General features: G+C 42.5%; 1 protein-coding gene and 1 long non-coding RNA gene across 5 annotated transcripts in view; one reads left to right on the top strand and one right to left on the bottom strand.

The window, feature by feature from the left end:
- The window catches only part of LOC116817955 (uncharacterized), an 87,352-nt gene extending 83,443 nt beyond the window's left edge, over positions 1-3,909 (bottom strand). For all 4 annotated transcript variants that reach the window (XR_012656640.1, XR_012656641.1, XR_004372053.2 and 1 more), the window contains exon 1: positions 3,678-3,909. This is a non-coding gene — a long non-coding RNA (uncharacterized LOC116817955). The remainder of the gene's footprint in view (positions 1-3,677) is intronic.
- A 459-nt stretch (positions 3,910-4,368) lies between these two features.
- Positions 4,369-21,263, top strand: HNRNPA3 (heterogeneous nuclear ribonucleoprotein A3). Its single transcript, XM_032768497.2, has 11 exons — positions 4,369-4,475; positions 5,600-5,716; positions 9,515-9,617; positions 16,285-16,407; positions 16,497-16,643; positions 16,723-16,933; positions 17,190-17,279; positions 17,362-17,472; positions 17,577-17,657; positions 18,574-18,741; positions 21,088-21,263. The coding sequence occupies exons 3-11, from the start codon at positions 9,552-9,554 to the stop codon at positions 21,261-21,263; spliced, it is 1,173 nt and encodes a 390-aa protein (XP_032624388.1). The 5' UTR covers positions 4,369-4,475; positions 5,600-5,716; positions 9,515-9,551.
- Positions 21,264-21,638: the final 375 nt, after the last annotated feature.

Here is a 21,638-nt window from a genome sequence, read left to right as displayed (position 1 = left end):
ATTTTACTACCACTTTACATTTGTGCAAAGGACTTCATAAAGTGCTCGGTGACTGTGAATCAGGAATATTGAATTCAAACTTGATCTGCCTGTGGATTGGTAACAATATCAAATCAGAGGAAAACAGAGTTCCAATACTACTGAACACTATTTGAAACCATTTACGCTTCTAACATGATTGTGATAACTGCAGGCGATACATGCAAATTCAATCTACTTTCTTAGGGTTGAGATTTTTACAATAATGTCTGGAAAACATCATTACACAAAAGGATGGTTATGGAAAAAAAATCTTTAAAGGAACTAACAGGAAGATTACCCTGTCTACTATGTTTTGCGTTAATCAACAGAATTTCTATATAATTGATTACTCCTGTTTAATAATTTTGTTAAACCAAACATATTGATATTACTTGAACCACATTAGTCCCTGAGAATCCATCAGCTTTCTCCCACATTGTTACAGATGGATCAGAGTTTATTATTTTGCCTTTATGTTCTCTCCTTATAGTATTACTCCTTTCCAATATTTACTGTATATTACACTGTTATCAATTGTATTTTATTTACTGCATGACTACAAAGTTAAATTCCACAGATATAGCCTAAGTCAGAGTACTACTACTTCCAGTGCTTAAGTTTAAATATAAATAAAAAGAGTACATCTGAGATCTCAATAACTTCTTGGCCTTTGCAGCTGAAGGAATACTAAGAGGTTGAACCATAAAGCTCTTTGACTGCTGTAAGGGAATCCTAGCAAAAACCAACAAAAGACTTCTTGCTATATTTGTTATTTAAAAAAAAAAATTGGTCAACACTTTCTACAATGATCATTAAATATCTTTGTTGCCCATAATACCTAATTCTAGGAAACAGGGCATGAATAAAACAAAAGCCAAATTTAGGGAAACTATTTTATTTGAAAACAAAGCTAAATGCAGAGAAGTTTGTTTAAATATCAGATATTAAGGGCCAGTTTGGGATTTTTGGTAATGGCCCCTAAGAAGCCATCTCCCCACCAACTGAGAATAGCCAGAGCACAATAGCAATCTGATCACATCCCTGCCCACCTCCAGTACACTCTATACACCAGGTCCAGAGGATATACCATCTCTGCCCCAACTTAGTGGAATGCTTGGTTGATGAAATCCAGTAATTTTCTAACCCCTTTGCATCAACTGGAGTGAACTTGAGCATCTGGCCTGAATCTAAAAGAGTAGCAATCTTGTGAGTACTATACATTTAAGATACTTGATCTATAGAAAGAAGAGTCATTAGATACTGTGCTGGACATTACAGAGGCCTTCCTCCCCCCCAAACTTTGTTTGTATAACTATAACAATCACACTGTGTTTATCAAAAAGAAAGTTTAAATACAAAATAATAAATACAAGCCTTACTATAATAGCAGCTAACACACTTGTAGCTGTTTTCCTCTAGGTTTCTGCTTATTTACTCATAACTTTCTGTATACTGTTTCTGCTCAAATTTTATAGAGCCTTCCCCCACCTGCACCCCTTCAGTAAAACCACACCTATTGATTTACTCCACCCAATAAACTGTCTTGTGACCATATATAGCGGGAAGGGTGGGGGGAGCCCACAAAAGGGATAAATACTGACTTGTTCTTCCTATTATTTTGGCTAAAAGGTGTATTTGAGTTAGTATATCCTTCTGAAATGGCTATTGCTACAATCAAAGAAGACAAAGATATTCAAGACTATGTAAGAAGAAAGGATGAAGACTTTTACAGGTTGAATAGTTTTGGGGGGGTTTATACTTATTCTGGTGTCCTTCTCCAAAGAGACAGAAATAATTGTTTACCTATACTTATTCAGTTTGTGTCCTTCTTCTATACTATGTAACAAACAAACTGAGTACTTCCCAGTCCCAATTACTGGGTTACTTGACAGTTTGTTAGTCCCCTTCTTCCAGTCCCCTACACAAGAGTGTGATAACAAAATCAAGAGAAACCAGGCCTAATTAGTGATGAGCTTGCTTGTTACAATACTGAAGCTAAAACTTTCAGAGGTAGCTGCAGATTGAGACTATTGCCTTTATTTGTAGTGCTCAATTTGAGATACCTTAACATAACCTGATTTTGAAAATGTAGGTGCTCAATAATTCCTGCAAGTAAAGCTGTTTACAATATATCTAGTAGAATATACAAAAACTAAGGTATGCAAAATCACTCCTGAAAAAGCTTGACCACATTTGTGCACAATTTAGTTTTCATCTAAGATTTCTTTTGCAGTATAGACTTCTGAAAAATTACTATTTTGAGACAGGAGACAAGTCTTTTCCAATATTGTTATGTCTCATGATTTTTATCATGGTTGCAGTGATTTTGTGGTATTTTTATTTTAACATGTCCTATGAAAACATACTGAATATGCCCATGCATCAATTTCCTTATGCAACATAGCCACCAACTACTTCTACTCTCAATGGAGCTGAAGCCACTAAGATAGCTACTGTTTCTCTACAGTTCCTCTGCATGTGGTAGCGAAGCTGCCCTTTATAAAGTTGGCTGCCATCTCCTACTGTTTTCAGTGAGATTGAAGCCATCCCTGCAGGCAAAATGGCTACTGTTCTATGGTTTAGGGGACTAGACAGGACATGGGGACTATGAGGAGCAGCAAAAACACTGTGGAAGGTGAATGGGGAGAATAAGGTAGAGCAGCAGGTGGATCTACAGATTGCATGGGGATGTGGGACTGAAGGGGTGTGGAGTAAAGTGATGTGGGAAAGAATGGCAGCAATACTCCTAGCCTGGGTAGAGGTTGGGAAGAGAGGGCCCCTCTGAGCAACCTGGAGTCATGCCAACTTTTGCAAAGTGATCATGAGTTAGGGCTTTTTTTTTTTTTTTTTTGGCACCTGCAGGACAAGCTCCACTGTGATGTGAGAAGTTCCTGTGAGCCTGTGACTTTTTTCAGGGCTGGGCAATGGCATATTGGCAAAGTTCTGTGTGAGTGCCTTGGGATTGAGGATACTACAGACCTGCCCTGCCTAAACGTATGGCTCTATGCCAGGGAGAGGGACCTGGGGTGAGGGGAAGCAGTGATGTGATATTACTCAGACTGGGCAGAGAAGTCCTGGGAAAGCAGGGGGATTCAGAGAGCTGTTGTTGGTGGGGCACAGGTGGAAAAGTCCCAGGGCAGCAGGAGACAGGGAGGTGTTTCTGTGGGTGAAGACCCTTATCTCAGGGGCTGTAAAGAGTAAGTGAAGTCTCCATCTGAGCATCCAGGGAGAGGGTTGCATCTTGTGTGCATTACTGGTTGACTTTTCAACTTGACAGTATCACACACTGGCAGAGGAATAAAGGGGGAGTTAAGAAATAAAAGAATTTCTTAAACTGATTAAAAATGGATTTTTCTGATTAGACTTTGTCTCATGACTTGTGATCTCTTGAGGGTGGCAATCCTGTGTGTTTTTTAAACTCTAGAACATTATTTTATCTCAGTTACTAACTTTCATAATATTCAGCGTTTGAAGGGTGGGTTGTTCTCTTTAACTAATGCTGTTTACTGTCTACAGTGTTGTGTATTTTTGCCCTTCCTCAAAAGTACTGCTATTTTCCATTTTGCTTCATGGAAGTGAACCCACGTTACCCTCTTGTGAATTGCGTAGGATTTTTGCAAGTGACAGTATAGCTGCCCTTACAGAAGATGGCTCACCCCCATTCGTTCCAACGGCGAATGAAGGCAATTGACTATCAGGGAAGATGGCTGCTGCTTTGGGCTGCCAGATATAGCAGGAAGAAAGGCTAGGGTGAGCACTGTTGGAAGGGCTGAGAAGGGAGGTCCTTGGAAGCTGGAAGGGCAGGGAAGAGAGTAGGAAACGTGGAGAGGGCGGGAAGGGGGGGGCTCGCTGGACGTAGAACTGAAGTGGGCCAGAGCTCCCAGGCAGAGGTGGGTAGAGCCCTTCCACCAGGTTTGGGGAAGCTCTAATTTTTGCTTATATATAGTTACGGGTGACTGATACCGCACTGCATGTGCAACTCAAGCCCCCTAGGCTGCTTTCCAGGCTCTTGCAAGGATAGTCCCTGAAGCAGGGGGCTTGGATTTCTGTGTTGCGGCACTATGTAGATATCAGAGTCAGGGGCTGGGGCATGGCGGGCCACGCGTTCTGCGTCTTCTGGACAGCGAACATTCGTCTCCCCGCCCCTCCCCACGCTGTATCTTGTATGTATAGTCTCCCCCTCCCCCAGCTGTGGTCACTTCATACAGCAGCTTCCTTTCCCCTTCCCGGGTCGGGATCCCCCTGAGCCGCCATCCCCAGCTTCCGAGCGGGAAGGGGCTGACGGAAGGAGGCGTGTCCCCCCCCGCGCGCGAAAACTCTGCCGGTTTCTGTTACTGAGCGCACGCGCTGTCTCGAGCCCGCCTCCTCTTTTCACGTGACCCCTCCTCTCCTCGCCCTCTCGGCTCCATATTGAATTGGAAACTGAAGGAAACGAGCCTGGTCACAAAATGGAGGTAATCGCCGCCGCGTGGAGGGAGCGGGGCTGCTGTCTAGCCAGACACGGAGGGGTAGTGAAGTCACCTCCCCGCGCGCTGCTTTCGTGCCCGGCCGGGCTCCATGCGGGTGGATCTGGGACGGGAGCATAGGCAGCTGGGTGTGTCGGGCAGGCTGGCGGCAAAACGGCCCCGTTTCCCCCCAGTTCCTCCGAAGGGTTCCCCCCTCCCCCGAGCCAGCCGCCTCGGCGCTGCGAAATAGCGCACTGACCGAGGGTGGAGGGAGGGCTGCGCCTCATGCGCCAGCCCCTCAAGCAACAGGGCTGCGGCCGCCATTTTGCCGCTCTTTGAGCACTCTACTCTCCGGGGAGGGGGGGAGATTGACACTATGGGCCCGGCCAGGAAACAGCAATGCTCATAGTATCTCCCCCGCAGGGAGGGTGGGGGTGGAGAGTGAGCCGCGGGCTCCCCAGTAAAATCCCCACCGCGCGCACCCCAGGGAGGGGCGTAATTTCCAGCAATATCCCCTCTCCCGGCATCGACAAACACTCTCCAGTCGGCACCCGAGAAAGCGGCTGTTCCAGCCTAAGCCCGGGGATGGGGAGTGATAAACAGCCCCCAACCCACAGCTGCAAAATGCCACCCTGCTGTCCCCATCCTCTCCCCGGTAGAGACAACCGCAAAATGCCATCCTTCTCACTGCACCTCCTAGGGGAGAGACTGGTATACGTGACACCTCCCCGCCTACAGAACAGGCTGGCAGTGCACCCACAACAGCACAATCCCCACTGTCCCCAGGGAGAGACAAACATCTAAAGCCAAAGTCTGTCCCAGCCACCAGAAACAATCAACATGCAGCTGCCACGAGTCTGGGAATAGACACAAAGGAAGAGTGTCTCTCACGGAATCTGATCCAAAGCCCATTGAAGTCAGTCAGACTCCCATTGACTTAAGTAGATTTTTGGATCCGGCCTACTCTGAGAATAAGATACAAAGCAAATCCTACCTATGGAAGGATCCTGTTATGCCCTGATTGTTGGAGAGATCTATTGCACAGCCGTTCCTTTCTCAATCCATTGGGGAGGGATGTGGGTATCCCTGCTCAGTAAAAACTCACAGCAAGATTCCACCACTCCGTTTCTCAGGTATCCAGGCCTGAAGCATGTAAAAGCAACTAGAAGAAAGGGAGAACCTGGCTGCCTCCATTAGTAACTGCTACTGGATAAGAGGCAGAGAGGAAACTCCAGACGGTAGCATAACAGGTCAGAATAACTTTCTGTGTAAGCAATTGTTCTAGTTGCCTTAGGGATGTTGAACAGTTTGCAAATGGTAGGGGAGCTGTCCTGCTGACGTTTAACAGTATGGATCATGATTAATATAGCTTGAAAATCCATGGTGTACCTAATCAAATATTTTTCTGCTCTTCACAAGTGGTAATGCTGCTTACATTGGGAATGGGTTGTCTGCAACAGTGTAAACCATTTACATAGTTTCATAAACAGAACTAAAACTGGGCTAGAAACAATGTTTTAAAGGAATCTTCTTCAGATACATTTGCAATATATTATCCTTGTCAGAATTGGCTTAACTACAGCTGTGTTTAAATGCAGCGCCATAACTTTCTGTGAAACACACTGTAGACATAGTACTGCCCAGTGTCATGCATGTTGGCACTTCTGCCTATTGCAAGCCTATTAGGTCTGCCTGAATCCCAGTTGATACCTCATGCATTCAACTGACCTCTAAGCCAGGGGTGGGCAAACTTTTTGGCCCGAGGGCCACGTTGGAGGTTGCAAAACTGTATGGAGGGCCGAGTTGGGAAGTCTGTGCCTCCCCAAACGGCCTGGCCCCGGCCCCTGACTTCCCTCCTCAGAACCCCTGACTCTAACTGCCCCCAGGACCCCATCCCCTATCCAACCCCCCCTGCTCCCAGTCCCATGACTGCTCTGACCCCTGTCCACACCCCTGCCCCTTGACAGGCCCCCTACATCTGTCCAACCCCCCCATCCCCATACCTTTATCCACACCCCTGCACCCTAACAGCCCCCCCCCCCCCGCCCCCCCCCGGGCCTCCCACACTTATCCAACCTCCCCCCTGTCCTCTGACTGCCCCCTGGGACCCTCCGCCCTTTATCCAACCCCCCTGACCCCCTTACTGTGCCACTCAGAACAGCATGTCTGGCAGCTGCACTGCCTGGCCAGAGCCAGACACACTGCCAGCAGGTGCATGCAACCCTGCGCCCAGAGCGCTGTCCCTGGGGTGGCATAACTGCAAGGAAGGGAGGACAGTGGGGGAGGGGCCAGGGGCTAGTCTCACTGGGCAGGAGCTCAAGGGCCGGGCAGGACAGGACGGTCCAGCCCGGATGCTGTAGTTTGCCCACCTCTGCTCTAACCAGACAGTAGTAGTTCCTCCTGGTCTCCTGTGTTCATTGTGGTACCAGATTTCAGGCAGCCTCTCCACTCCTCCTCCTAGTGCTGGCCTGCGTAGATGCTGATAGGAAAGTGAGGGGATTTAGAACCTTAAAAAGGCACAGTAGAGGTCTAAAAGTAGGAATAGATTGGGGAATCTCCCACACCTCTAACAACTCCTCCAGGCATATGCTAGAGTGCATCAAAACCTACCCATCCTCCCCTTTGGCAGCCCCTGACTGCCTCCAATTCCTGGTCTCACCATCCACCTTGTCCAGTTACCCATAATTTCCTATGTTCTTCAGAAGCAAGGAATAGACTTATATTTTCTCTAACACCTGCTCTGAGGAATCTTGAGAGAGAAATTGACTTTCACCTCTGAAATGGCATACATGGAGCTGCACAAAACTTAGCATTGAGGTAGACAGCATTTGAGGACAATAGAGAAGCTCTGATGGTACTTCATAAATGCTCCTGTAAAAGCTTTTGTTTCTAAACAGGATAGGTTGTTTTAAATCTCAGCGTTTAAACTTTGATTAAAATCTGATCAAATTAAAGTTTGGTTTAAATCTTGTCTCTTCTTAGTTTACAGAATAAAAGTTCATTCTCACTTAATGTAGAATCAGCTTTTAAAATGCATACATTAAACGTGTTGACTGTCTACCTAAAAAGCTAATAGTTCTCTTTGGTAACTTGCATATGTGATGGTCAAGCAGTTTCTTGGTTTACTAATCACATTTTTCAAATACCATTGTTGGAATAAACATAGAATTGCTCCTGATTTACTAGATTCTACATTGCTATATTTTGCTAAATGCAACATACAATATTAAAACTATTTTCCCCTTATTGGGGATTCCTGTATTAGTAACAAAATGGGATATAGGCTAATTTTAGATTATTGTTACTACTTGCCCCGTGAAGAAGTGTACATCTGACTCTTACCTAACTAGCGTCTTTGCCTTTCCCAGGATATTCTTCAGTGGCTGAAATAAAAAAAAAAGTACATTAAAATCACTGATCTATATATATCCTGTAAAAGACAATATATAAAAGCTAGGTTTAGTAAACTGACTGAATTATCACCAGGGCAGAGAGAAACTGGCCTTATGTTTTCAGCTTATACTTTACTCCCACTTTGGAATACATTTACCAGACTAATTCACCGTTGAATAGATTATACTGTAAATTTCGTCTGGTGACTAGAAAGATCTTGACTAAATCTGCGTGCAGTTGTTTCCAGCTATTCATTTAAAAGTGTAGAGGAAATTGGGGGCCTAAACTTCAGTGTTAACTGAAATAGCCAAGGAGCAGAGGGGACATGCTGCCTTTCACTTGTTAAAGGACAATAATCTAGTACAGGGGTTCTCAAACTTCATTGCACCATGACCCCCTTCTGACAACAAAAATTACTACATGACCTCTCAAGGAGGGACAGAAGCCTGAGCCTGCCCAAGCCCCACTGCCTGGGCTGGGGGAAAATGGGGGAAGCAAAGTCCAAGGGTTTTAGCCCCACGTGGGGGGCCTGTAACCTGAGCCCCACTACCCAAGGCTGAAGCCTTTGGGCTTTGGCTTCAGCTTCAGCCCTGGGCCCCATGAAATCTAATGGCATGCCTGGTGACCCCATTAAGGGTCCTGACCCACTTTGGGGTCCCGACCCACAGTTTGAGAACCACTGACCTAGCACATGAGTTCAGCCACTTTTCAATCTTAAAGATTGTCTTGTTGACTACTTCCCTTATTTGTGACTGCATGTGCCCTTGGTAACTGTAAGCAGTTGCTTACAAGACAGATATTAGAAATGTTACAGGTTTTTAGCTTTAATTAAACTTGCAACGGGAAACAAACGATGAGGCAATACCATGTGACCAGTTGTACTCTACATACAGATCACTAGTAGTCAGCTGTCCACAATTTTGGACTTTCTGAACTAGCAGAAACCCACAGTAGCATTAGAGGATTCTTGCATTAATGTCTAGAGTAAAGCATTAGAGCAATATTTGCTGTTATGGTGATGGTTTTTCCCGTATTATAGTGCTCCAGTCTTGTAGGCTACTTGCTCAGTGAGTAGAACACAAGGGAAACCTACCCAATAAAGTAGGGAAATAATCCTGTTAATAAACAATATTTGTTAAACATTGGAGATGTTAAAGCAGTGGCAGGCAACCTGCAGCTGGACAGCAGTTTACCCTGATGGGCTGCAGGTTGCCCACCACTCCTTTAAAGGATATCAGAAACAGAATCTAAGACCAGAAATGAAATTTTATGTAGTAAGATGAATATCATATGTTGACTATGATAGCTATACAACAGCAGTCAGATTTCATGGTGTTTTATAAATCAACTGAAACATTTTTTTCAGACCTCACTTCCCCAACTAGCAATTAGAGTAACTATCTATCTTAAAAATAACCTAAAGGTTAAACACAAAAAACAAATCCTGTTGCATCACTCTTCCTCTAAGCTTCCATCTTCTGTCTCATAATGTGTTCTTCTATTATTTTTTAATAGAGCTTTACCCCACTGCCATACCCTGCCCCTCTTAGTAAAGCCACTTGTTTGTTCCAGCCCATGGAAAGGCTTCTTCTTTAGGTATGGGGAAGAAAAAGACCCACAGAGGTAAATACTGACTCATGCTGCTTGTTTCCTAGGTTAAAAGGAGCAACTGAGTTAGTGCATCCTTCGAAAATGTCTGGGATCAAAGAGGAGAGAGATATTGAAGACTACAAGAGGAAAGGAAGAAGATCTTCACAAGTAAAGTGTTTCCTTTATTTCTTAGGTTCATTCTGGTTCTCCTGTACAGGTAGATGAAAGAGTCTTGTCTGTCCGTCTGAATGTTTCAATGCCAGTTATGTAACGACACTTCACCATTCATGCCTGTTCGGCTCTATTAACTTGTTTAGACACTCCCATCCCTTGCATTACAAATACCGAAACAAAACAGGGTCCAAGCAACAAACTTGTTTGCTAAAATGTTATGTATAGTTTATTACTTCTCAGAGTCTATCCTGTAGAATGAGATAAAATCTGTACTTTTATTCTGTTACTATAACAATTTATCTTACAAATGTCCTCAAAGTTGCTAATTTTCACTATTGATTGAGATGTTTTCTGCTTTACTGCTTATGGTTTCAGGAGCATCAGCAGTAAATTAATGAATTCTTGATCTTATTCAGAATTCCTTCCATTGCTCTCAATCAGAGGGAAGACAAGCTATCTGTAACTAAAATGAACAATTCCTTACAACCTCTGAGAATGGAAGTGACTATACCTTGTAAAAGTGACAACTTCCCTATCCAGGTCCCTTGGCATTTTTAGTCCTCAGACTTAGTTTTTGTAACCTTTTCTTATAGGTCAGGTTTTCTAAACCTTTTATCACTTCTGTTCCTCTCCTTTGGACTTGCTCCAATTTACCTGCATCTTTCCTAAAATGTGGCACCCAGAACTGGATCCAGTACTCCAGCTGAAGCCTCACCAATGCCAAGTAGAGTTGAAATATTACTTTGTGTCTTATGTACAACACTCCTGTTAATACACCCAAGAATATTAGCCCTTTTAAACTTCTTCATATTGTCTCATTCAAATTGATCTATTATACCCCCACAGATCCTTTTCAGCAGTACTACCCTCTTGCCATTTCTTCCCCATTTTGTAGTTGTGCATAAGGCTATCTTGTATCAAAAATGGTCCTTAAACCTTTTAAAAACAATACCATAACTATTGCATTCTATCCAAAGATGCAAAAAAGTAACATCAATTGCTCAGTCTCTGAACTCACAAGCAAAAAACGAGTTTAATGGTCATTTTAGGGCTGCAGATTTCATGGTGGTGAAAATGTTATGGATGTGGTTTCTCTGACTTCCACACAGGAAGGCTTTAGGTGGGTTGGCCTGCCAGCCTGGTGAAGAGGGGAGGCCCCCGAGGATGGGGCATGTCAGGGCAAGTCCACCCCACATTCGTCCTTCAGTGGTGGCTCCTATGGGTTTGGGCCTGGTTCTCCATTCAGGGCTTTGCAACATGGGCACAGGGTCACAGTACCACCATAACTGTGAAGTGACCAGGTCAAACCTGAGTGCTGATGCGATTCCAAGCAATAGATTGCAATATCCAGAGCAGGGAGCCAGGCTAAGTCCTACAGGATGTAGGAACTGCTATTGGGATGAATGTAAGGCAGGCTTGCTTTTCAGCCTCCATCCCCTTCCTCATTGGGCCAAGATTAGAGTTGCTATGCAGAGGATGATGATTCTGTTGTGGATGTCGGTGCCCCCTCAGCAGGGCGAGGAGAAGAACATGACAGAGGAAAGGCCGGAGATGCTGGCCTATAATTTTGAAAAGATACTATGTTAAAGTATTGTATAAAAATCAGAACGTGCAGCTTTTACTAAATTTACCATGAATGGGCTGATTTTCTTGATTAAAAATACCATAACAAATCTGCAGCCAGTTTTACAGAGGACAGGTCTCTCCACCAGACACTGTCACTGTCAGTCTTATTTTTGGTCTCTGGAAATACTTAGGGATTGAATAGGCTTGGAGATTGAGCTGCGGTATTTTATTCTTAGCTAGGGTTGGTCCCTGCAGATCAGTTGGTATATGCTGTCAGTGTCAACACAAGCTTCTCCACCGGGTTCTGACCTGCGTGTCTTTTTTTTTTTTTTTTTTTTTCCTCTTGTTGATAAAGGATATTGATATCTGGGGCTGTGAAAACAGCACCTGTAAGTAATCTGGGAAAACTCTAAAATCTAAAAGCATTCCTCGGAAACTGTTGTGCTCTAAATATGAAACAAGTGAACTGGTGTTGGAGCTGCAATAGCAAATTAAGTTTTGGGAAGCATTTAAGTGCTTTTTAGTCTCCAGTGGCAACTTTCAGTGTCTCCAGACAAAGCGTAGGATTGTCATGGAGTGCTGTGCGGGCTTGCGGGGCGGCGGTTTCCACATGTAGGTGGAAATGCTAGGATCTGGGGGTGCCTGTACAAAGGAAAGACAGACTTAAGGAAGCGGCGCGTTCGCACCCGGCCATGTCTTGTATTTCGCCCCTCCCTCATGCGCTCCTGTTGTGTCTGCTTAATACAACGAGCCAGGGGGCTCCAGACAGAAAATGTTGGTCTCGCATACAGGGCCGGAGACGCTGCTCCCACAGGAGAAAGAGCAACAGGCTCTCTTCCTCCTCCCCTTGCCAGTAAGCGGCATCTTGGTGCGCGCGCTGTTTTTAGCCCGCCTTCCTCCTATCACGTGATCCCGCTTTCCTCTCTGCTCCATATTGAGGCGAGGGTGAACGCGGCGACTCGTGTCCGGTCACAAAATGGAGGTAACCGCCGCCGCGTTAGAGCTGCGCCGAAGGAGCGTGGCAGCTGGCCTAGACTGCAGGGAGGGCGAGGGAGGCGCTGGCGGCGGAGCGTGCTCCCTGGGGCGGGTCGGAGCAGAGTCTGGCCGCTCCCGTTCCGGAATGCGCCCCCTGAATAGGCGTCTCGGCGCCGCGAAATGGCGCGCAGTGTGGTCTCAGGGGAGGCTACTCTTCCTCTGTGCAAGGAGCTGCGAGCGCCTGTGCTGTGTTTCCTCTCCATTGCAACCGTCTGCTCGTGGGGGGCGAGGGAGAACAGGCTGAACGTAGCTGACAGGAGTATAATATTCAGCATAATTCTCAGTCTTGGAGACTAGCACCACAGTCCATCCCACACACGCATGCGGGACAATCCTGATCCCATCTCCAGGAAACTAACCTCCAGAAAACCCCAGCCATCTGTGCCCAGAGAGAATGAAATTCTTTAACAAAGTAGCACTGTTTCCCAAGTGACAAACTCCCAGGAAAAAAACATCTTCCTGGAGAGCTTTCAAATAGAAACAGCCCCCTTTCAGAACTCTCTTGCGTAAAAAAAGAGAGCATCACCAGAAGGAGAGTGCAATACCCAGCAAAAGATTTCCTGCCTCAAGGAGAAACTAATACACCAAGATCTGTTCCTTCTTGCCAATGAGAATACAATACATAAGAAATCTCAAGGAAAGACTGCAGTTCGTGCAGGAACCAGGGGGAGAAAATGACACAGCAGAATTTCCCTTCCACCAGGAATGACTCTTTTCAGTTGTTCTCCAGTCAAATTTCTGGAGCATAGATAAGACCTGATTTTTCTCTTTATTTGTATATTTCTGTTAAAATGGCAAGCCTGATACATGTTGAACAACAGAAGGGATCAGGTCTACTTTTTCTTTTTGTAGGTCTCTTTTAACAAAAGAACCCAGCTCAGTTCCTCTGTTGGCAGGTGAACTGCCAAACAAAATACATGTTGAGGGAGTTTTTCTTCACACTTCTTTTGCTCCAATACTGTGAGCAGGCAAGTTTGAAGTATTCAAGACCTTTACTTATTATTTCTGTAAATTCAGTGCCTGCTAAGACTAAAAACAGGCACAGCAGGGAAAGGAGTGTGTGTACATATACAATCAAAAACAAAGCTGGCTAATGTAAAAAACATGTAGGTTCAATACTGACTCTTCAGCATATGTCATGTAAAATTATGAATGCTGCTGATTACATTATATTGCAGTTACTATCAAGCAATAGTTACACCATGACTAAACTTGAACCTTTACAATTTTTAAATACAAATGTAACTAAAGTATTTGGAGTAAAGGTACTCAAATATTTTCAGTCTGGACCATTTAAAGTATTTCATGAACCATGTCTCCCACTTGCAGTCACATGACCCCTGAAACCCACCCACCCCCCTCTACTTAACCATTACATAGTATTTTTATGGCAACTTTAGTTGTTTAAAATATAAAACTAATTCTGGGGGAAGGGAGGGGATGCTTTTAGCTATCTATAGAGTTTTCTCATCTGAAAATGAGCCAGCTTTTCATGAACCACCAGCCATTGGTCTTTGCACTATAGTCTGGAACCCACTTAACTGAGTATTTCCCAGAATTGGTACAAAATTCAGTCTTAAGCCTTTGTTTGCTAAGCACTCTTGAATAAATAACTTATAAATATGTTGTCCTTCAAGACAGCTAGATTGCATTCACTCAAAGGGAAATACATTATTTTATTTTATTTTTTCTGAAAGGCCAAATGACCTTCCCTAACCTGAGAGCAGGACTGGAATGCTCCACTTGCAGATTGGAGTGGCAGATCACATCTGTCTGAGGCCAGGGTTACTTGATCCATACAAAGAACAAGAGTACTTGTGGCACCTTAGAGACTAACAAATTTATTTCAGCATGAGCTTTTGTGAGCTATAGATCCATATAGTTGTATGTAGGATCAGCCATCCTTCAGCTTGCCCTGTGTCTGCAAGCTAATGTGGAACTGATGCAGTGGTCCCTCATGCACATCCCCACTATAGGGCTTTAATTGTGCACAGGGCCTTGTCCAGCACTCCACTATGGAGTGTTTCCTATTTTGTGACTATGCTTTCATAAACATTAAAATAGTCTTCTGCTTTTCCCACATGAGCTGTTGTATGAGTTGCCCAGTAGGCTTAAAGAGATGTAATCAACTTGAAAAACACTCTTTAATTTTTAACCTGCTGTGTAATTTAGTAAAACCTGTGGTTATAATATTTGGTAAGTTTGCCAAAAAAAAAAAAAAAGTTGTACATTGTCAGCACTTTGTCAGTTATCTCCATTGCTTAAATCGCTTGAAACTGATAGGAAGGAGAAAACCCCTTATGTCTTTAAACTTAATCAAAATTCAAAACGTATTAAAGCAGTGGTTCTCAAACTTTTGTACTGGTGACCCCTTTCACACAGCAAGCCTCTGAGTGTGACTCTCCCTTAAATAAAAGTGTGTTTAATTTATAACACTACTTTAAATGCTGGAGGCAAAGCGGTGGAGACTGACAGCTCACGAACCCACCCCCCCATGTAATTACCTCATGACTCCCTGAGGGGTCCCAATCCCCAGTTTGAGAACTTCTGGGTTAAAGAATGCCCTGAGAAGCTGCACTCTGGAAAACTAAACTGTGCATTTAATTTTAATAGCGCACATTTAAAATTCAGCTCAACTAAACTAGAAACAAGCTTTTCCTTACTTTTGCTTTCTAATACAGTAGTTGTTCCTTCAGCTTTAACCTTGTTTCATGGGCCCAGCTCAAGAAAGCATTTTGGGGCCAATTTTTCACACCACTGTTAGACTTAGCGTTTCAAGATACTTGACAATGTGGCCTTTTAGAAATGTTTGTGGAACGAAGACCTAAAGTAAGTTTACACTTAATTCAAATTTCCAAAAATGTCTTAAATTTGATCTAGAAAAATAAGTCCTAGAAACATGTTCTAACATTACCTAAATGTTCTTTAAAAATACTTGTAATTGCTTCACTAATTTGTATAAGATTCACATTTTAAGAGCTGTCTTCACATGTCCATGCAGTTTTTTGCAGCAGTTTAACTAAATCTGTTCTTAAAATAACACCTTCAGGTAAAGCAGTTCAACTCTGCCATATAGACAAGACCTTGTTTTACTCTTGGATAAGATGTGGGGCTACAGTGCTTTTTGTTATACACTTCTACCCCGATACAACACTGTTCTCAGGAGCCAAAAAAAATCTTACTGCGTTATAGGTGAAACCGTGTTATATCGAACTTGCTTTGATCTGCCGAGTGCACCATCCCCCCCCCCCCCCCCCCCCCCCCCCCCCCCCCCCGAGCTCTGCTTTACTGTTATATCCAAATTCATGTTATATCGGGGTAGAGGTGTACTTTCAGCCTAACATAGCTAATGGCTGTTGGTGGATGGAATTGTTGCTGTCTAGTCAGGCTGGCAAAAGAGACAATTGAATCTTCCTGTAAGAAAGCTTTTACAACTTTGTTTGCCTCTGTACAGGGGCCGAGATGCTCAAAAAGTGACTGGTTTTTTGGGTATGTGTGTTTGGGTTTTTTTTAAATCTTAGTTTTTGGTTGTTTATCTTGAAAGATCCCATTGTCTGAAAATTGGACCCCTTTATAGTGTGGACTCCCAAGTCATTGGTCACTTAAATCTAGCAAAACAGCATGTTCTCAGACCACTGAGACTCTGGTCTTCAGTTCCTTGACAGTGCCTTTTGGCTTGATGTCTTGTTTTATTTTTAACCCTGTAGAAGTTATTTGCCAGTATATAGTAGTGGCTCACTTATAATGAAATCCATAGGATATAGTTTCTGAGACTGTTTGATACTCTTGTATCTAGCTACCGGTAGGACCAAACTTGTAATACTAAAATTCAAAACAAAGTTCTAGCCTGCTACACAAAACCACACATCTCTAAAGAAGCTAACCAGTGGAATTACTTACACCTATTCTTTGCCAAATGTTAAATTGTTGTGAACAGAAAGCTTTTTATTTAAAAATGTTATGAAAAAAACTCAATTGTTAGTAATGCTACCAGACTTGTTAACTTTACAGGACACAAGTGTTTGGTGTAGCTTGCTGAGAAGATGTCTTGTTTTTGCAGGGCCATGACCCAAAGGAGCCAGAACAGTTGAGAAAACTGTTCATTGGAGGCCTGAGCTTTGAAACAACAGATGATAGCTTAAGAGAACATTTTGAAAAATGGGGCACGCTCACAGACTGTGTGGTAAGTTGTCATAATTCAAAAAATGTTTCTGAAACAATGTAAATATCTAAATGTAGTAAGATGATACCATGTCTCTTATGCTCTTGTAGGTGATGAGAGACCCACAAACAAAACGTTCCAGAGGCTTTGGCTTTGTGACTTACTCTTGTGTGGAAGAGGTAGATGCTGCAATGAGTGCTCGACCACATAAGGTTGATGGGCGTGTGGTCGAGCCCAAGAGAGCAGTTTCTAGAGAAGTAAGTCATAACTTAATTTGTACTGAGTATATATTTCTCATGACTTCTTAAGTACTAAATATAATTTCTGGCCTTCTAGGATTCTGTAAAGCCTGGAGCACACTTAACAGTAAAGAAAATATTTGTTGGTGGAATTAAAGAAGATACAGAAGAGTATAATTTAAGAGACTACTTTGAAAAATATGGCAAGATTGAAACCATAGAAGTCATGGAAGACAGGCAGAGTGGAAAGAAAAGAGGATTTGCTTTTGTAACTTTTGATGATCATGATACAGTTGATAAAATTGTTGGTATGTGACTTATAGAATGTGAAATTACTTGAAATAGTGTAACTGATTTTACACAGACCTGAACAATGCATGGAATGTGTTATTAGTAAGCAAATACTTGACTGAAAGCATGCTACAAGAAATATATTGCATGAGCTAAGATAAAGTGTAATCTTTGCTTTTAACCTGTGCGTATGTTTTTACTAAAGCTTTGTGTAGCTCATGTTCTGGTGGACAGTGAAAACGAGAAACTATTTCAAAATTGTTTATTTTCTAGTTCAAAAATATCATACTATAAATGGACATAATTGTGAAGTGAAAAAAGCACTTTCCAAGCAAGAGATGCAGACTGCTAGCTCACAGAGAGGTGAGTTTGGGGTGGTGCATAATTGGATATTTTTACATAGATTAGTTTGCATTTCATTTAATGTATGTAAAATGTCTTGTAGGTCGCGGGGGTGGCTCAGGCAACTTCATGGGTCGTGGAAGTTTTGGAGGAGGAGGAGGTGGTGGTGGTGGTGGTGGAAATTTCAGCCGAGGAGGAAGCTTTGGTGGCAGAGGTATATGATTGAAACTCTTTTTCATATTTCATCAGAATGAGACGTTGGCTCAGCCAGACTTGTATTTGTTCATGAAAACCTTTTTTTTTTTTTTTTCGGTCCAGGAGGCTATGGTGGCGGCAGCGGTGGTGGTGGGAGAAGTGGAAGCTTTGGGAGTGGCGATGGATATAATGGATTTGGCGATGGTAAGCATATCCTAATACCACTTGATCAGAACTGGTTTTGGACTTGGAAAGTGAGGTTATGTTGGCAGTGATTGTTTACTTTGTTATTGTGCAACATGAGTTGAATGACGTCCTTTGATATTTTTTTCCAGTGCAATTACATCTTCCCTAAAGATGAGCAAGTTGGTTAAAATGAAACTGATCCAAGTGTAAACTGAGCCTTAAACGCGTCTACATTTAAGTAAATGATAGTCAAATATTCATTGAATGAAAACAGTTAAATGAAAGCTAACTTTTTCCAGTCCCTGTGCCTGCTATTGGTTGAAACATCAAGGGTCTGATCCGACAAGATTACATGAAAGTTGACTCGATTACATGAAAGTTGACTCGAAAGGTTCATATGTAAAAGATTTCATAAACTTGTAATCTTAGCAGACTTGGGTTTGGATAGGCATCCAGACCCGTGGCTGGACAGAACGTCTGGAAGTTGCCCATCAGCGAGATGTGTAAGTGGCACTTCTGCCTCTGAAAACAATAGAGGAAATAGAACAGTAGACTATTTTAGACCTGATCTTCCAAACACATGTAAAGTAGTCACATTGAGTTCACTGGTCTACTCTTTTGTGTGTAAAATTACTTCCCAAAGAAATATTTGCAGGATTTGTCCCTTGCACGGTATGTTGATTTGAACCTTTTTCAGTATGCCTCATATATAAGCAAGAAGACCTGGCAGTGATCCAAATATAATTAAAGCTACTTATTGCTTTTAGTACCGACATATAGACTAATGTGTTGTGACTTACCTAGCTATTAATTTATCAAAGAATATTCTTGTCGCTGAAGCAAATTTTAGCACTTCAGTTGCAGCATACTTACTCTTTCTACTTAAATCTGTATCCAGTTTTTTTTGGTACACTGACTAATCTTTCTTTTTTAGGTGGGAACTATGGAGGTGGCCCTGGTTACAGTAGTAGAGGGGGTTATGGTGGTGGTGGAGGAGGACCAGGATACGGAAACCCAGGTGGTGGATATGGTGGCGGCGGTGGTGGTGGTGGAGGAGGAGGTGGATACGATGGTTACAACGAAGGAGGAAATTTTGGTGGCGGTAAGCAGATCTTTAAAATATAGCCTATAGCTCACAAATCTAAACTATATAGAACCTAAAATTATGGGATATAGTAATGATTCTAGAAATGACAGAGGTTAGGGTTTTAATCAACATAAGGGTATTACAGTGGGGGTAAGCGAACTTTCCTTATGTTTATACTTAATTGTACAGTCTTCCATTGCTCAGGAATTTTATATAAAGAGCAATGACCATAATTTTTGGGGTGCAGGGGGGGAGTAGCAGATAGAAGAGAGACTTTCTTCTGATGTCTTGAGCGAGGAGGAGTAGAGAATTCCCAGGACTATGCTCAACTTAATATATCAAAATTCTGTATAACATGGCATGAAGGTATTTAGTTTAATCTTTCATAACCTCCACTACTACTATTTTGGCCAGAAAGTTAAGATATGAAACTTTCCTTCCTCTATTCTGTGACCTCAGCAAGGTTTGAACATCAAAGTCTGTATAAGACATTTAAATACTAACACTAAGTATTTCAGTTTGTTGCATTTTCTTTCATTAGAAAATGGATGCAAAATTACTAATTACACTGCAAAAGTCAGGAAATTAGTCACTACCACTGTCTTGATATGTAAGCTGTATTTGACAATTAAGTTTACTATATTGGTGGTTTGAGGCTAAGTATGAAAGGGATTACATATAGGTTAACTATTAGCAAAAGGTTGCTTTCCTAACAAGACCCTGAGTGTTATAAATGGGTAAAGAAGAGAGGGGTATCTTTGGTGATATTTCAACTTTTCAGTGTCTATACATGCAGCTTTCAATGAGGACACTCAGTGTTTTTGGTTTTATAATAATGTATTGGAATAAAGAGCAGATCTACACTACATGTTCTTGCTAGTATAGCTGTATTGGTCAGGAGGGTGATCCCTGATCAACATAGCTGTGCTGGTAAAAATCCTTACTGTAGGATGCAGGTACACTGGCAAAACTGTGCTTTTTGCCAAATGTAGTGTACATTCCTTGGTGTCTGGAATAAGATATGCCAGCAAAAACAGTTGTGAAGCTGAACTCATACTAGGAGCACTCTGCCATTGTAATATACCCCTATAGCTATACCCACAAAGCCCAGCTAGGGCTTGTCTATGGGGGTTGAGTTGCAGTATGCGCTAAACCATTGTACTGTAAAATACCTTGTGTAGACCCTGCTAGCACTAGCAAAAAGCTACCTAGTTCACATTAATGTACTCTGTAGCCTGCCCTGGGGGCTGCGTAGACCTGGCCAAAGGATGAGTGCTTTGAAAGGTAAGGAAGGCCCTGTCAACATAACCAAAATGTCTTTCCGCTAAGTTCAGTACAAATTTAGCTAAACATGGTGATTAGTTCAGCCACTCCTACACTGACTTAAGAGCTCCACAAGGGCATTGCAGTACTTAAACCAGCTAAGTTAAAGAAACAAATTAGTTAAATCAGTGCACTTCATATATATAGAGAGAGAGAGAGAGACCTGGCCAAAGGCCCCAGTTAAGCACATTCTTAACCATTAATGGCTTGATTAGCCCTGTACTTAACTGGCCGTTTTGAATATAGAATGAGGAGTGGGGCCTGAATTGGTAGAGTTTGTTTTTCCTGTAGTGGGGGAGGGGGAGGAGAGATGCTCTCTTCAGTTTTCCTCTAACTTCTCTTCCTAGACTGGTTGGTAGCTAGTTAGTGGCTATCAAGGACTTGAAAGGGGTTCATCTTGTTTAACTGTTATCTCTAACTGTAGAACCTTCATCTAGCTATGCTTTTCAGCAACTAATAAAGCAGTATTTGTGGGTTCGTACTATTAGTTTTGCCTTAAAGAGATACTGAATTACAGGTGGAAAGCTGTTAATTTTGGGTAATTATGGTTAGGGTACCTTAGTAGAAAAACTGACATTCTGTCTTAATGGAGGTAGAAATAGGAGTGACATAATGGTGCGGATGCTTGGTCAAAGACAAGGTAGTACATGTTCTCTTCCCCAAGATGGCATTGAAAGTTGGACTGGCATGGGTTAGCATGAGGCTGTGGCAAGCCGTATGACCAGAATTTTGTAAGATTTGATTATAGACACTAACTTGTCCACATTGCTCTCTCCCTCATAAGAAAGTTTGACCCATTTCTTTCTCTCCCCCCCCCCCCCCCAATCAGAAGTGATATTTCATGTTTTTTTTCTTTTTTGGGTGAAGAGAGAACTTCTATGTTGAAGGCTACATTAACTATCAGTTTTGAGTTTGCCTTTCACTTTTGTGGCTTAACTATACAACCTGAGGCCAATCGGTGGGGTTCTTCAGGTTTTTGTGTTTGAAGCTGTTTTTGGTAAATTTGGGATGATTAAAAATAAATAAAATTTGTTTCAGGTAACTATGGTGGCAGTGGAAACTATAACGATTTTGGCAATTATAGTGGGCAACAGCAGTCAAACTATGGACCCATGAAAGGAGGTGGCAGTTTTGGTGGCAGAAGCTCAGGCAGTCCCTATGGTGGTAAATATAACTTTTTTTTTTTTTTTTTTTTTAGTCTGCAGTCGTGTTAGTCATGCAGCCTTCCTTAGTTTGAGACATTGGCAGATGATTAAAATCTCTGATTAAACTACTCTACATGTGCAAATTGCTCATAACTGGCAAATCAAAACCAACTTTTCACTGAAACACTCCAAAACACTTCTCAAGAACTGTAAAAGCAGCAAAGAATCCTGTGGCACCTTATAGACTAGCAGACGTTTTGGAGCATGAGCTTTCGTGGGTGAATACCCACTTCGTCAGATGCATGTAGTGGAAATTTCCAAGGGCAGGTCTATATATGCAAGCAAGCTAGAGATAATGAGGTTAGTTCAATCAGGGAGAATGAGGTTGTATGTTTTTTTTTTTTTTTTTGTGTTTTTTTTTTTTTTTTTTTTATTTTTTTTTTT

The sequence above is a fragment of the Chelonoidis abingdonii genome, chromosome 10 (assembly GCF_003597395.2).
Source record: "Chelonoidis abingdonii isolate Lonesome George chromosome 10, CheloAbing_2.0, whole genome shotgun sequence".
NCBI classification, from domain to species: domain Eukaryota; kingdom Metazoa; phylum Chordata; order Testudines; family Testudinidae; genus Chelonoidis; species Chelonoidis abingdonii.
The sequence above is the reverse complement of the archived record's forward strand: the minus strand, read 5'-3'. Positions and strand labels throughout refer to the sequence as shown.

Coding starts and splice junctions, on each gene's coding strand:
- HNRNPA3 (XM_032768497.2), top strand. CDS start 9,552: ATGTCTGGGATCAAAGAGGAGAGAGATATTGAAGACTACAAGAGGAAA. Junction 17,280..17,361: donor GACTGCTAGCTCACAGAGAG/GTGAGTTTGGGG, acceptor AATGTCTTGTAG/GTCGCGGGGGTGGCTCAGGC. Junction 17,473..17,576: donor AGGAAGCTTTGGTGGCAGAG/GTATATGATTGA, acceptor TTTTCGGTCCAG/GAGGCTATGGTGGCGGCAGC.